The sequence below is a fragment of the Pelobates fuscus genome, chromosome 3, assembly GCF_036172605.1.
Source record: "Pelobates fuscus isolate aPelFus1 chromosome 3, aPelFus1.pri, whole genome shotgun sequence".
In the NCBI taxonomy this organism is placed as follows: Eukaryota; Metazoa; Chordata; class Amphibia; order Anura; family Pelobatidae; genus Pelobates; species Pelobates fuscus.
Window position 1 is genome coordinate 80,831,992 of NC_086319.1, and position 17,412 is coordinate 80,849,403.

General features: G+C 39.3%; 1 protein-coding gene across 3 annotated transcripts in view; it reads left to right on the forward strand.

Annotated features, from left to right (window-relative positions):
* The window catches only part of UNC5A (unc-5 netrin receptor A), a 296,264-nt gene that overhangs the window by 236,325 nt on the left and 42,527 nt on the right, over window positions 1-17,412 (forward strand). For all 3 annotated transcript variants that reach the window (XM_063447287.1, XM_063447288.1, XM_063447289.1), the window contains exon 3: window positions 10,783-10,926. In XM_063447287.1, the coding sequence (XP_063303357.1) occupies window positions 10,783-10,926 (144 nt within the window). The remainder of the gene's footprint in view (window positions 1-10,782; window positions 10,927-17,412) is intronic.

Genomic DNA, 17,412 nt, shown 5'->3' on the forward strand with positions numbered 1-17,412 from the left:
ATCACAGAATCATAGAAAAATATCCTCTATGAATAGGAAGTCCTAAAGTTGGAGTAGGGGTGACATTTTTCCAGCAACTACATCAGTGTTTGCTTATCCATAGGGGCACTTGGGGCAGCGTCCCATCAGATTTTATATGGGGGATATATTTATTTGCAGTAGTTTTCTGGAGGGGAGGGTGGTAAGCCAATAGAATATGGGAACAAATGAGTGTCTCTTTTATTCTGTAATTGGTTTCAGTTCTGCAGGGTCCCTCCGCCCTCATTGGTAGCTGTTTGGACAAGCTTACTTGAGAGCATCTAAACATGTTAAAAAATGGGACAGGTTTCAAATCTGCCCTGTTTCAGCAGGTTCTGCACATGCCTAGTGTCCTTTAAGAATGAATTTCCGGAATTTCCATTGAGTTATCATTCGGGTAGCAAAACCAGCTGCCCGTGCACGAAGGCTGCTATTGCTCTCTATATTTAGGGGCCATCATTGACTGATAGCACTATGAGGTGAAGTTTCAGTGCCCACAGGAGAGAGGAGCAAGAATCCATCTTGGAAACAGCACAGGGAGAGCACACCAGCAGCAGCTGGTGGCCCCTGCCTCGTGTAAGTGTGTAATATTATCTTTTTCTCTCCCCCAATGGCCACAGTGACTGCCTGAGGGCTGAATAATCAAGGGGGTTTACTGGAATATATATATATATATATATATATATATATATATATATATATATATAAAAAGCCAGGGAAGCCCAGAGGGGACAAGGGGAGGAGGACATTGCTGACCCAGGGCACTGTGTTGTGTGTCACTGATAGTTTTAAACTCCTACTGCACATACCCACCATCTTCTTTAAAGTGCTTGGTCACTGTACAGCTGAGACGTGAGACATTCATGCTGTGGCAAGTTTAAAATTTGTGATGCTTCCAACTGCAGGACTGGGGCTGTGACTTTGAGGACTGATCTGATTCTGATTTCAATCTGTTTTAATGACTGTTGCTGCAGTAGAGTAACACTATAGTGTTTGGTATACAAATGTGTATTGATACCTAAAATGTATCTTAACATCTTGAGCTGTGCTTTTAGATTCTTCACCTGAACAGAACTGCTGTGTTGTAAACAATTATTCTGAAAAAATTACAGGTTGCCTGGATGTTCTTCTAGGGTCAATACCTTTTACAGAAACATCCTTGAAGTCATTGTTGCTCAACCCTGCCTTATATTGTCTTTGGTATGTGGCATTAGTGCTACTGAAGGCTGCCATTGAGAATGAGAATTCTTCATCACGTTTCCTCCAATGAACTTTGAACTGTTATATTATACCTTGCAATTTTCGTGATAATTAAACTAAAGACTTTAGAGGAGATATATTTATTTTCTAGGACAATTAGGTTCCTAGATAGGATGGTACGCGTTATGTTAACTGCTGTCAAGTGATTACCGAGGAAAGAATTCTCATTTTACATTTTAGCTGTTGTGGACCAGTTTAGCAATTTTCTTGTCAGTTCACTACAATTCACAGTTTATTGAATAAACCTCATAAGACTAATTAATTCAAGGCACGCATTTCAAAGACCCACTTATTATAGTTTTAATGGGATTATTTGGTTGATTAAACTGGAAACAAACGGTCAGGCAAACAGCTTAGAAACATGTATAATGCAGTGACTATTATATCAAATGATCTACTTTTAAAACATCTCTGTAACACTTAAAAGTAACGCTTAAAAAAGAACTGTCGCGCTTTCAGTAACATTGTACTCTAATCTCGTGTCAAAATTGACGGAGGGCAAATGGACTTAGAACAAATCCCATGCTTGCGTCAATCCTGCGCCAATACTGGCGTTACACAAAAAGACTTTGAATAAATCCCACCCGTACATCAATATTGAGGTAAGTTAATTCCACTCCACTCTTCCAACCCACCCTCACAGTTTAGTAGATATACCCCCAATGAATACATGCATGCATATTTTTATTTTGTATTCATTGGGAGTATAGTCTAAACTAGATTACAAAAGCTGCAGTTCTTATGACTGCAGCCTTTGTAAGCCCTCCCCGTTTTTCTGCCAGAAGAGACTTTGTCTCTTCAAAGGGAAATAACCAATCTTGGTCCCCACGTGCACACGCAAACCGGGTCGTGCACACTCGTGCACCGCGGCGTTCAAGCTTGTGCTCTACTAAGCTGGTCTGAGGTCTCTTAGGGAGGGAGGGGGAGGCAGGCACGCTCATTTAGAGCATGCCTGCCCCTTCCGTTAGCTCAGTGGAGCTAATGGAAGTTGGAAGGATGCCTCCCTGGCTGTTTAAATGATAGCCAGGAGAGAGCTCCCTAATTTCTCATAGAAATTAGCACTTTTATATCATTATTATTATTGCCATTTATATAGCGCCAACAGATTCCATAGCGCTTTACAATATTATGAGAGGGGGGATTTAACTACAAATAGGACAATTACAAGAAAACTTACAGGAACGATAGGTTGAAGAGGACCCTGCTCAAACAAGCTTACATTCTATAGGAGGTGGGGTGTAAAACACAAACTGGGGTTTAATAAGAGTACTCCTCACCCATACAGCACTTCAGCAAGTTGAAGTGCTTTTGGGGTGTGGAGTTGTCCTTTAATGCAATCTATGATATTTTGTTATCATTCTGATGATGTCAGAAGCTAAGGCTATTTAAACTCAGCCCACCTGAAGTCCTGTGCCCTGTCACTATTGTCCTCTGTACTCTGGACTTTTAGCTTGTCTTTTAATATTGTGTCCTTGTGTGCTTGCTGTCCTTGTCTTGTTCACAACTCAACTCAAGTATGTATTTAGAATTTCGGTTTGACTATTCTTAGTGCTGGTCCGGCCACTGTAAGGACTGGTACGCACTTTTATTATGGCTCTGTCTAGGATTTGCATGTTTAGGGTTAGGTTGGCCTTGACAATAACAACATGAACAAAAAATTATCACTATAGAGTTTATTTACTTATAACTCACAATTGTAGCAACATTTTAATCCAAATGGATACATGCAGAATCATACCTAGGCTATCTGGTACCTCTTTACAATGCCTCTAACAACCTTTTGTTAGGGAATTTACAAACACGAGCACTCACATTTATACACACACACACACACACACATGCACACTCATGTTCATATAAATATACAAAATTCATACAGACTCACATTCACACACACACTCATTCATATAAACCCACACACATTTGATTTCTTATTGAAATGTCAGTGGTTTGCTGCTGTAAAGTGTATGCATTGATTGCAGAGTACACTGCAGCTCTGTGCTGATGCTGGGGCGATGCTACCTCCCTGCATTAGCACAGGACGACAAGGGAGCTGCATAGTTAGATAACAGACTGATCCCAGCAGCTCCCGTGCCACCCATGAGGTTTGCTAAAGGGAATCTACAGAGCAAGTACGTGCTGCTCTGCATCCACCGTCAGTAAGCAGGTACCGTACCATCTCTGGTAAGAGGAGAGGGTGCTCTATGCACCCTACTGTCACCCAGTGCACACCGCCCCAGGTTAATATGCTACTGGATACAGACAAATATACGGTAACTGATTCGTAAAATTAAAAAAATCTCCAACTTGACTGTATTCACAGCTTGGCTATTTTATCTTATCCTATTTTATGAAGCAGGGTCCCAGTAGCCGTGTCCACTAGCATCGGTTACAAATGATGTGACTCTAGAAATGCAGTCACTGGTTACGTTTCCTAAATTCAGATGAAAATTACCTTTTCTGGATCGGGAGATAATTTATGTATTTTATTTTAATGGTTTGTTGCGTTTGTTTTATGGAGAATATGACTTAAAAAATAAAGTGTGGAAGCTCAGGTGAAGAATACAGAATCCAGCAAAAAGAAAAAACCATAACAAAAAAAATTATGTGAAATCTTCAAAAGAAAATAAGTAAAATAGCAAGATAATAAAAATAATAAATGCAATATGGAGAACCTGCTGATTGTCCATGAATTGTAAGCCTCCCAGATTTTTAGACATCTTAAAGAAAAATTGTCCTCCAAATTTAAATGTGTAAAATAAATAATATTACATGCAAAATAATCCTTTGTAGTTTTTAATAAATACATATTGAATTCCCTTTCTCATGGTTCTGAAACAGCAATTTTGTGTCTTACCCCTGCTCTCTGGTAACAGCCATATTTGAGCATCTTTCCTGACCTCAGACCAGGCATGTAATCAAGAACTAAAAGGCATTCGTGAATTTAGACATCAGGCCTACACTCAGAAAAAGAGCTCGGAGTTAGCTTCAGACATTGAAATTGCAAATACGCTTTGGTTGGATAGGTGGTTGTGCTGTTGAACAAAGAAGACCTAAGGATTTCCACCTCAAGGGAGCAAAGGGAAGTTGAGATAGATTGAAAAGAGGCATTTGCCTTACAAAATAATACACAATATTCCAAGCAATCTGTCATTTGTAATCTCAAGAACAATGATGGAATTCACATCAGTCAGTCAGTGTGAGACGTAATCAGAATTGTGAGTCTCAGATTTGTTGTCTCTTCTTTTATGACTATCATGTGTTCTCCAATATGTGTTGGTTTTTTTTGTTTTATCTTTGAAATAAAGCAAAACTAGACACAATGTAAGGTTTGGTTTGTCTACAAGCTTCTGCTGACTCTACCCCTTATTCCAAGTTGAAGTTCTACTGCTGTGACGCGTACGTAGACCATCATGCTTTATATTTCTGGACCTGCCAACAAAGCGAAGGTAGTCTACCTGTCGTATTAGTGTAATGCTCTGAATTACTGAATTTCTTCTTGCAGGTTGCAAGATATCGCTTCCCTTTGTCACGTGCTAACTATGGTGCACAGATCCTGCACATTTTGTCTTCACTAACCACCCACAGCTTGTTACAGCAGAATATGGCTATTCCCTGCTTGCATCATTAACCACTTCTTTGCTAGTTGTAGATATTTGAAGTGCTGGTCCATTACCTACATCCTAAATTACCATATGAAGATGCAATATTTACCCCTGGAGATTTTCAAGCCTATGCTCAGTCTGATCTAATCTGCAGAGCATTGCATCATTAACTGTTTAGTCGCTAGTGATTTAGGATTTTTTTTCACTGCAGAAAAAAATTAAAAAAATTAGACGTTTTTAACCCGGCTCACAGGGTATATGTACAAAATGTATGTTAGACACGATAATTGTTTATAGTATACCCTTGATTAAATGCAATATAGAAAAAAAAATGTCTGTTCCAATTAACTCTCTGTCTACCCCAGACCTGCAGTAATTGGTTCATTAAGTTATCAATTCAAGCCGTTAAAAAAAAACATTATTGTAATAGCTATTTCACAGAAAAATGATCGGGACGACGGCTTCATTAACCCTGTCAGTGCTTGAAATGTACACAGCGTTCTATGAAGACAAGCATAAAACATTAATGAGACTCCATAATCAAAACACTGTTAGCAGCGTGAATGTGGAGCCTGATTTGTAGCCGCGATGGCTAACCTTTTAACAGGGACATATTTTTGCTTACGTCTAGGGCAGGATCTCAAGAGATGAGTGTCTGAATACAGCCGAAACAGATTATTTCATTTTTGTTTATCCCCAATTTGGCGTCTCTGCCACCTAATGATGTTAATGGTCATGTTGTTTGGCTGCCCTCCGGAAGACATGATATCACATGTCAAGACCCAGCACAGGATTTAAAGACCATTTTTTTTCGTACATCTCGGCAGACGATAGTACCTCTCACACTTTTTTTTCTCAATCCAGTCGAAAGAAGGGAATCCATCAATGCTGGGGAAAGAGAGACATTATGGCTCATTAGGGAGGGGAAAGGTCAAGCAAAAAAGGGTCTGTGAGCAGAAATGTAGCTGCATCAGAAACCAAACGTAACGCGTGGTGGCGAGTATCTTCATTTTGATTAGTGATTCTGAATTCTCCCCATGGCGCCAAAGAAACATATGATTGATGGGAAAAAAGATGATTGATGGCTTCAGACAATTTTTTTATTTTATTTACAGATCAAGTATGAAGTGAGGAAGAGAGAATCAGTCAAAAAGAACAAATCTATATTTATATACTTAATAAATGTATAATATCTAAATATAATTTTTTTAATTTTTTTTTTACTGCCCTTATTTTTCGATCTAACAGTTATTTTTCTCACTTTAACTGTGAACCAAATGGTGGGAAAATGCTTTTATCAATGTACTGCAAAATATATACATAATATCTATATTATATATTTATAATTTGCAGAACACTGATTGGCCCATTTTTGTGCTTTTTTGGTTTATATTATCAGTTATCCAAAACTTTTTTCATTTTTAAACTTTTACAGAGCCGCAACAATATATGGCCAAAATTCAGACACTCCCCACCCAAGAAATGTATTAAAAAATGTGGTTTGGCCAAGACAAATCAGTTCTGAACCAGAATTTTCAAATACCACTGAGATAAGGACTTAGGGATTAATTGTCTTGAGGCATTTTCTAAAAAATAAAATGTTTGCCTCTCTTTCACAAAGACCTCCATTAGAGGAGGGACATCTATGTCCTGATTATTGATCCACTTGAATATTATTCACAGTTTTCCTGATCTATACAGATATGTTGTTTTAACATCTGTAGGGTATTCTGTGCTCTTAAGTTGTCTTTATGTATACAGCCTAATGAATGATCCTTCTGGAGGTTGGGGGAGGTAAAGAAGATTATGAGCATCTTTAATGGGTCACTGATAGAGGCCAATGACACTTTAGCTCAATTGTAAATCCAATAGAGCTCTGTATTAATTCAGTTAGGTTTGCATAAACCTAATGCACTAATATCTGTACGCCTTTCTTGCTATAATTTTTTTAATTTATTTATTTTAAAAAATTCTTTATTTTGCAAAATATCAATTGTACGTTCACAAGTGGTTATACAGAGTACAATAATAAGTGCGGTAAGTGTGGAGGAGGGCCGCGAGGAAGGGGAACATGTCACCATACCCCTCCCCCCTCCTGCCACTGACGCACAACGAGGACTTTCTCCCGGGACTAGACCCAAGAGCCCTCAAACACATCCTCCCAGACAAATCCCCACACCTACACCACATCCTCCAAGGAGAGAAATGTAAAACGCTAACAGATATGTTAGGAGAGACGCCCCCGATCTTTATGCACCACTTTCAGTACACCCAACTAACCAACTTTGTCCACTCCCTGCCACAGGGATCGGCACTCACCAGAGACCGGACCACAATAGAGGTGGTCAGCTCACACCCAGACCCACTCCCGCATGGAGTGTCCTTCCTATACTCCATGCTACAATCAGAAACCCCATCCGAGACACCCCTTTTTATGGGAAAATGGGAGGCCGCCCTCGGCAACACGCTTACAGAAGCAGAATGGGAATCCATCTGCTACCTCACACACCACTGTTCCACACACAGTAAAACACAGGAAACAGCCTATAAGCTGCTAACACATTGGTATAGGACACCACATCTCCTCCACCACGTAAACCCAGACCCTCCAGGCTATGCTGGAGATGCGAACGAGAGGTAGGCACCACGAAACACATTTGGTGGGATTGCGCGTTGATCCAGCCATACTGGAAGAGGATACACAAAATGCTAGAGAAATTCACGGATGCACCCCCCCCCCCCCCCCCCCCCGGACCGGCAGTGATGCTCCTGCACCACACATCAGTTCCCCACTCTAGATACAAAAAGTCCATGACTATTAGAATACTTAATGTGACCAAACGAGTGCTCCCCCAATTCTGGAAACAAACAGTGACACCCCCGCTCTCGATCTGGTTTAGCCAAATGGAGGAACTCAGGACAATAGAGGAGCTGACCATGACGGCCAATACTACCCCTACGACCTACATGAGCATACGGACGCATTGGATCCTAGAGACAGCAAAGGAGGGATCCAACTAGAACTCAGAACTGACACTGACGAACACCACAACACAGACAGATAAGACCCAGAACACATACTCCAGACAACAGAAGACGACTGACAGACGACCGGAACAGAACCCCCCCCTTCTCCCGAACCCGAACCCACTCTACCGCACCCACCGCAACAAGGGATAACCTCACCCTGAAAGAAAACACACACAGAATGAAACGAACCCCCCACAGACCTGTCGGGGATAACACCCTAACGACATACCAGACGAACGAACGTAATAACCCCAGACGGGTCCGGAAACGACACGGCTAAAGCCGCAACCACCCACCCAGCAAGGGGGAACCTCTTGCCCACAATACCATCACATCCCTAATTAAACACATCCCTAATTAAACACAGGATATACTAACAGTAACAGTGGGGAAAACACAAACTCAACAAGGGCAACACCACACGACTCGAGACAAAGGGCCCTATGAGAGGCCCGACAACAGAGGCCAGAAGCGAGGCCTATGAATCCAGGCTCACACACAGAGCGAACCTCTAATACAATGTATGCACCGAAAAGATAGCGTGGGAACACCGACACACAGACGGAACTCGAACAAGATAGCTGGGACATAACGAACGCACCAAGGTTCTTACATATACAAATGACACAGATAACGGTGCTCACTTCACAAACACTGACACCTTGTAAAATGCTACCTAACCTGGACTAATGACGGTTACTATGCATATGGTTCATCCCGTTTATAACATGTACAAAAACTTGTATTAAATGAAGCACATAACACCAGAGAATGGGGACCTGCAAGTCCGTCCACACTATGGGCCTGCGAGCCCGACCTGACATATTTTGCCATAACACATCGTGGAGACCTGCGAGTCTCACTGATCCTTTACACCTGCACGACGAATAAATAAAAATTATATTCACAAAAAAAAAAATAATAAGTGCGGTATAAATAGTGACTTCAATTACATGTCTAGTCTGTACATCCACTGGTTCCTGAGCAATAGGTAAATGGGTAGGTGCTCACATAATCCATACTATGCTTAGTCTATTACGTAAGGGACACATGTACAAAGTATAAATTGCATTTATGCAACAATCAATCATTTTTACGTTCCTTTTTTAGAAAACATTTAAACTTAAACCATAAGAGGCGAACCCGTATGATTTTTTTTTTTTAATTTATAGAATATGCAGTCAGAAAAAAAATCTGAAGACATTCAGTGAATATGATAATTCAAATATACAGCATGCAATCACATTATACATCTGGAGAACGTGTGTGTCAAATGAAAAAGTAAAAACAAAGCAGACTAATTAATTTAAAGTGAATTGCGACTTCTTATGTCTTGTATTTGAAGGTGTGAAAAATAAAACTAAATACAGGAATCCACAGCTCTGGATCCATCATTTAAGCTCGCTGTGAGTCAATGTTATAATCTCTGTCATTTGTAATTGACAGTTAGCTTAGAGAAAGCAGTCAGAGAAGAGGAGAAATAAAACAATGTTTCTAATTCTCCGCCTTCTATTCATTTGCATTATGTGCCCTGGCTGTGCCTTGACTGAGTCGAACTTTGACATCACTTTTTTTAAACTGACAAATAATTATCTTTCCCTCATGGTAGACCAATTAATGAATGTATATCATAAACTCTATGGCCTTGATTTTTCCAACAGTCTTCAATAGAGGAATTGCTATACATACTCCACTAAAAGAATCCAGCCCTTTGACTTTTGCTTCCTTATACAAGCTTAGAATAAGCGATACTTATAACATGCACAGTATTTTAGGTAAATGACAGAAAAGAGACTATTTTAGCATTTAACAAGCTTTATAAGTAAATATAGCCATATGGAGACTTATGTCTGTATGCAAATGAGGAGGGGGAGCAACTTTATGCGACATTTGTTGAAAATACATTTCAGGAAACTGAAATATATTTCAGAAAAGCTTGTGAGCACAGGATATGTATCAGTTCATTATCGGTGTTCTATTTTTCTTCGGTTTTCTCCAGGATGTCTAGAATGGTGGATAAGAGACTAAGTATGGCCAAACTATCCATGCTCAGCTCAGAGATTTTCACCTAAATTATGCAATTTGCCTTTGTCAGTTCTTCCCAATTTCCAGTTTAGTGAATAACCCAATTGTAATTGACCATATCAACATCTCCGGCATCTAAATAAAAAGAATGGTCCAGCACTCTCCAAAAACAACATAGTATTGTTTTACGTTGCATAAATTGCTCTATTTAGGTTTACATAAGAGCCTTATACAAGCTGAATAGGGTTCCTATGTGAGCCGAAACATTGCTATTTAGGTGCGTGCTTCCTGCTATGCACTAAATAAAACAGCAATACCTTATTTTTGGGGAGTGTAGGACCATAATTTTTTATATTTGGAATGTATTACTGCAGTGGCGATACCAGGGGGTGGAGGTGGGGGGAGGGATAACAGGGGTCTATATAGTACTCCACGTTAGTACATGCTTATTCATTTTTTTATCTCATGCTTCTTAGTGACATACATTCATCTCAAAAAAGAGATACCAGATTGATTCATCTTACTAACTGACTATTTTCAAAGTCAACAGAAAACCCTTCAGAGACAAGCAGCAGAACAAACAAACCATAGAGACAAGACAAATGCTTGGGTAGACTTACTACCTGTCAAAAAATTGAAAAGATCCATGAGAGATCCATGAACACTGTTCAGACCGTTCATCAGCTTGACAATTAGCCTGTATCAGTTTAAACAGCATTGAAATCCTCATTCCGTAAGGAATATATCTTGGGACATTAGTATTCATGAGCAAACCATGTTTGTTGAAACCGATTCTCATCTGCATACCTCCTTCTTAATGATGCTATTATTTGTTTCTTTTCAGGTCTACCCGTCATGGAAGTGAGAATAGACATCTCGCGGCAACAAGTGGAGAAGATCTTTGGTCTGGAAGAATATTGGTGCCATTGCGTGGCCTGGAGTTCCTCTGGTACCTCGAAAAGTCAGAAGGCATTCATTCGCATTGCGTGTATGTATTGGTATTGCTCTGAAAGGAGCTAAAACATATATTTTTCTCAATATTTACAGTAGTAAATAGCAAAGTGGTAGCAAGTGCATTACTTAGAGCAGCTATTACCAATTAGATAAATGATTGTTTTGAAACAGAGATTCTAAGTGCTTGAGGCTCGCTAGACTGGCTTTCACTAAGGGTAATAAGTAACGAGTGGGTGGTAGGTATAATGGCTCTAGACATTAGTGGTGTTATATTATTGGAACTTTTTTTAAATAAAACAGTAGGAAGTCTTCTAGGATTACTTGTATGACAGATTTCTCTTGTAATCCGTGAAAGAAAATATATATCCCTAGGTTAATGCGGCTATCTCCTGCAGTTTAGCTCATCTGCGATGGGATTCTTGGAACGAGTTATATGGCTGAAGTTAGTGAGATAATGTCTGACATGCCATGTTCTGAATCAGTGGTACTGCAAAATACACACGACTGCCAGGAGAGCTGGTAAACAATGAGAAGCTTTTGAGCAAAGGCCAGACTTCATCATAGATCTATAGAAAACAGGTTAATGCACCAAGTGTGTTTAGGATCTTACGCTTGCGAATATAATGCAGCTATTTCATACTTAACCAGATTCCAGAGGGAATCTCTTAGTGTCTTAGTGTTCATAGGAGTACTAATGAAAACCTGCACAACTCTTAAACATATTGCATTATAGGATTTTCTGACAGTTCTGCCTTTTCTCTTAACTGGAAACTCTATGAAAAGGATCGAACATCGCCAGAACCCCAACATGTCTGAGAGCCAGATAGGCATGGAAATGGTTTACTTTTACAAAGGCCCAATTTTTGCTCCCAGGATAAGACTGGAATAAGTATTATTTTATTTATATCCTAATAGTTTAGTGAGATTACAAACTAACCAGCATATATTCATATGGGTACAGGTAGCTGTAAAAAAAAAAGTATTTTTGGACAACCCCGCTCCCATCCAAAATAAGTATTTATTAAGTGTTTATGAAAACTCACATTGACTGTGTTGGAATTTCACTGAAAAAAAGACGGCTTGACAAAATGTGAAACTACCTTTTGTCAAGCCTAGTCAAGCTCTCAGCCATTACTGATGATGGAAAAAGGCTCCGCTTATTGAGGATACTGGAGTCTTCCATGCACGAGCATCAGCTGACATCAGGTATTGGCAGATGAAGTGCCAAGAGCTAAAGAAGACTGCCAAAAAGAAGAGGCAGCGGCCACTAGGGACAGGTTCAGGTAAGTATAACTCACCTTCCCCTGCACCCTTTGGCCACCTCACTGCCATCAGAGCATGCAAGGTTGGGGTCTTTGCAAATTATGCAAAGCCCCAGACGGGGACAAAGCCACCTTAGGTGTATTTTGACACATTTTCGTGGTTATCCACTGGGCTTATACAGTTGCAGTGAATTGTAATCTGTATGGATATGACCTCAATTGGTAAAGCATTATTATACATTTAAAAGAGCATTGCATGAAAAAAAGTGACAGTTTCCCTTTAAGTGTACCGAGGACCCAGGGCAGGAAGAAAGAAACACTGATGATGAAGTTATATTCGAGGCGGCATGAGGTCTTCCTCAGGATGCCATCAACAAGTGTCCTGACAGAGATTTATGTGGCAATCCAATTAAAAATCTTTAAGTGCAAATTATCATACTATTATAACATCAATTATCAAAATGCTTAAAAGGAAATTAACGGGCACTAATAGCATTAACTGCGCTCCAAAAAAAAATACATTAAGGCAATATTATGGGTTTCAGTAATAGGAAATAAAATTAGGGAACAAATAGCTGTACAGGACAGTGACTCCAATAATTCACCAATCTTTTGCATTGTCATTGTATTGCAAATTGCTTTAAAAAATATGCGTTTATCACAGCGAAAACACATTTCTACTGTTAAAGAGCATATGGTTCACCATCCTGTGACTTCATGTGGTTTTTAAACTCATGTAATCTTCTGCCAACACCTGGTAATTAGGGCTAATTGTTGACCATCATTAGAGCTAGTTTAATTATTTTAGAATTATTATTGATCTTATGGTCTATGAACTTTCCAGCTGTTGGAGATGACTGACGTAGTACTTTTCCACTTTTAGAATAGGCATCAATCTGAAAGCCCGTAACGTGTCATTTCATGTTCCATGTCATCTTCATCACATATCCTGTCACTAGTGCCGATATGACTATATATAATGTACCTAAATAGTGTAAAAGAACATAGAAAATAGTACGAGAGAATGAGAATGATAAGTTTATTAGGCAGGGGGAAACTTGAGTGAGGAATTCTATATAGATGGAGAGGTAGAACATGGGACAGAGACGACTGATGTGGAACTGATTTGGCAAGAAAAACGAAGGATGATATGGTTGGAGAAAAGAGAGATTATATAGAAGACGCAAAATTGCGACTGACAGAATGTGAAAGAAGTGTACATATAGGAATAAACAGCAAATATTGAAACAAGGAGAGTGAGAGATTGAGAGAAGGGGTGGTTAAAATGGGATCATGTATGGAAGTGGGAGAAAGATGGATGTAGTGGGGAATTATATAGAAATGGATGAGGATGTAATAGAGAGGAGGAACTTATATAGAATGGGTGATGGGATGTGAATGGATTGAGAGGAGCTGATGTACTTGGGATTTTAAATGGAGGAAACAAGAAGTTAATATGGATAGGGGCATAAAGGACAGAAAGGAGGGGAATACAAATGAACATGAGAAGGAACTTTAATGGCAAGAGCAGAAAATGAAGTTAAAAAGGGATGACGATGACGAAATGAAAATTTAAATCTGCGCCTTTTCTGAGCTATTAAATGATGTCTGCAGAAGAGTTGGTATTCATGCTCAAAAACATTCACCATTGCTGTTATACAGAGTCTACATAGAAGCACTCTTATTCACACAAGGACAAGATTAAGGTATTGAGTAAGAATCATAGATCCTTCAAATTAGGGTGTACAGTCTAAGAATTCACAATTCCATAAGCAGATCTGAGATGGTGTCCAGATTCCCAGATTAAAGGATGACTATAGGGTCAGGAACACAAAAATGTATTCCTGACCCTATAGTGTTAAAACCACCATCTAGCCCCCTTGGGCCCCCTCATGCCTCCATAACAATAGCAAAATCTTACTGTATTCAAGCCTGAAGCTGTAACTATGCATGCTGTTTGCCTCAGAAAAACAAGCAGTCTGCTGACATCATCAGAAGTGGTAGCCTGATTCAATCACAGTGCTTCTCCATAGGATTGGCTGAGACTGACAAAGAGGCAGATCAGGGGTAGAGCCTGCATGATTCAAACACAGCCCTGGTCAATCAGCATCTCCTCATAGAGATAAATTGAATCAATGTATCTCTATGAGGAAAGTTCAGTGTCTGCATGCAGAGAGTGGAGACACTGAATGTTTGGATGCATTTTAGGCAGCCATGACCCAGGAAGGATCTCTAACAGCCATCTGAGGAGTGGCCAGTGAAGTTATCACTAGGCTGTAATGTGAACACTGAATTTTCTCTGAAAAGGCAGTGTTTACAGCAAAAAGCCTGAAGGTAATGATTCTATTCACCAGAACAAATCCAATAAGCTGTAGTTGTCCTGGTGACTATAGTGTCCCTTTAAGCCATTTACTTTTTTTAGAAGAATAGTCACTGATCAAAAACCAAATACCCCTCCCCTTTTTCCCTAACTTAGCTTACCCTTTTCTTAAAATATTTGCCGTGTATGAGTGTATCTCAAAGCGTCACAGCAATAAAATGCACAACAACGTGCTATTAAACTGCAGTAACTGTGTTTATACATTCATTTCTGCAAATTGTGTTTTGTTTGCCCAATTTCCAATGGCTTACTTTGTTACAAAAAAAAATATCATAAATTGAATTACAAATGTCCTTGTCCATATATCCGTTCAGCAACTGTAAAAAAAAATGTGAAATGTTAAAAAGTATGTCCCTACTGATGCATGCATCTACTAAGCTAACATTGATCACCGAATTCTGCCACCCACCCCTGTACACTCTCTTGTTGTAATTTTATATTGAAGAAAACAATACATATCTCTAAATGAATCCGTAAATCTTGGATCAGGGTCTTTTATATACAGTCACAACATGGGTCTCACAGCGCATAAGTGCCTACATGCTCCGAATGCCTACGATAGCATTAACCTATCACGTTGATGGATTCACTACACATCTGACAATCCTGCATTGTGTAACGGAGATAGGGGTTACCTATGCTCCTATGTGATCATACATTTATTTTTAATGCATTATGAACCTTAACCACGTACTGAGACCCCTAGTTTAGTATTTCTTTCCTGATCTACAATGTAATATATACAAAGGAACCATTTGATGATTTATGCATGACTCCACGCTGAGTGGTGTATTTTGAAACATATATCTGAAGGTCACCCGATGTAACAAAGCTTTTAGTTAGTTTCCCCTTTATTATTGCTATACATTCTGCATTTTTTCTCTACTAAGCGACTATTTTAATACTAGGTAGCATGTTACGATTGCCATCTTTTATTACAAATTCTTTAGAAATAGACATTTTATATCATACATTTATATCCCTGTGCTGTTTTATTCAATGGTGAGCCTTTCTGTCCTTTAAGGGCACTTAAATTAAAGGTCAATTGTTACTTGATATTGTACTTGCTTGTTATTTTTGTTTATTGTTTAGTCTTTAGCTTCGTATTTTTCATTAAACAGTTTCTGCTACTTAACCGTGGCAAAAAAAAAAAAAAGAGATTATCAAAGAATAAAAAATAAAAAATAAATAACATGCGTAAATTGGCATATTCCTAGACATTTTGTGAGAAGGGGTAAAAAAGAGCATTTCATCTTACAAGTTTTTGAGCTGCGTAATATCAGAGAAAATGCTGTTTTTGACAAAATCCTGGCTTTGTATGTTCGCACAGCACAATAAAAGGCTGGAATGAAACATATGCAAAATTGGCTTGGAAATGAAAGACTATCCAGTTATAAGCTGGCTTTAAGTTATCTGTTTATGGGTTTTGGTTTTTTTTTGTGCGGATATTTTGTAACTTTGTAGTATATAAATGCCGTGGTTGTATCTGTGTTATTCGAGGATAACGTATGCACCAGAGACTCATGGATTCTGTTTGTAAAGAATTATTGAAATAAGTCACAATAGCAATATTGGCATAATGTATCTATGAATATCACTGCCCGATTTTCCTCTAAACATTTCGGAGCATTTTCCTTCCAACAGAGACCAACAAGCGAAACAATTGTTTACAAGTGTTAAATTGAATATATACTTAAAGATCCAACACACTTTAAGACTGTACTCAAAGGAGGGCTTGACAAATCCTAGGTGCCAGGTTGTCATGGCGACTAGGAATATTATCCTGGCGCCTGGGTGGTTGTTAGCCCGTTCAACACTGCACCGATGCCTGCTGGTGCAGTGGCAGAACTACATGGGAGAGAGGGCGAGTGTGAATGGGTTCTTTGTGTTCCGTCTGTCATGGCGGTTCCAAGAGCTGGCCAGCTGGCCACATTAGGCCCCCCAGAGGGAGTTGTAATTTTCTTCCTCTTCTTGCTCTGCTCCCTCGCGCACCCTGCTTTGATGCTGGGCTATGACTTAGGCTCCTACATCCCTAAAAAGCGAGCGTGGGAGCAGAGCTTCCAGGTTACGTGGACATACATTAAAATAAAACCAGAAAGGTGTTTTTACTCTACTTTTTTTCTACACCACGCCGGTCTCACCATGGCTTGCCCTGATTTCATGGCTGAAATCATCAATCTTGATAATCTTGGCCAATCTAAAGCTTTTCAATACAAAAGTGTGCAGTGCCAATATGCATCTCCTCATAGAGATGCATTAAATCAATGCACCTCTATAGGGAACGTTCAGTACCTCCATGCAGAGCGTGGATATGCTGAACGAGGTCATGCGTTTAGACTAGAAGAAAGAAGATTTCCTCTAAGGCAAAGGAAAGGTTATTTTTACCGTAAGAACAATAAGGATATGGAATTCTCTGTCTGAAGAAGTGGTTTTTATCAGAGTCCGTACATATGTTTAAACTGCAACTAGATGCATACCTGCAAAAACAGAATATTCAATTATATAATTTTTCAATGTAAGGTAATAGCTTCTTGATCCAAGGATTAATCTGACTGCCATTCTGGGTCAAGAGGGATTTTTTTTTCCTAGTTTGTTGCAAAATTGGAACTGTTTATTTTTTTTGCCTTCTTTTGGATCAACAGCAAAAAACAAAAGTGAGGAACTTGATGGACACGTGCCTCTTTTCAGCCTAAGTAACTAACATAGGTGCCGTACTGGACTAGGAATCACCCCTACTGACCATCTGAGTGACTGCCACTGGAGGTTTTGCTAGGCAACAATGTAAACACAGATTTTTCTCTTAAAGGCAGTGTTTACATTGAAAAGCTTGCAGAAACAAGCTATATATAATTCAGTGATTTGATGTGGTCATGGTGCT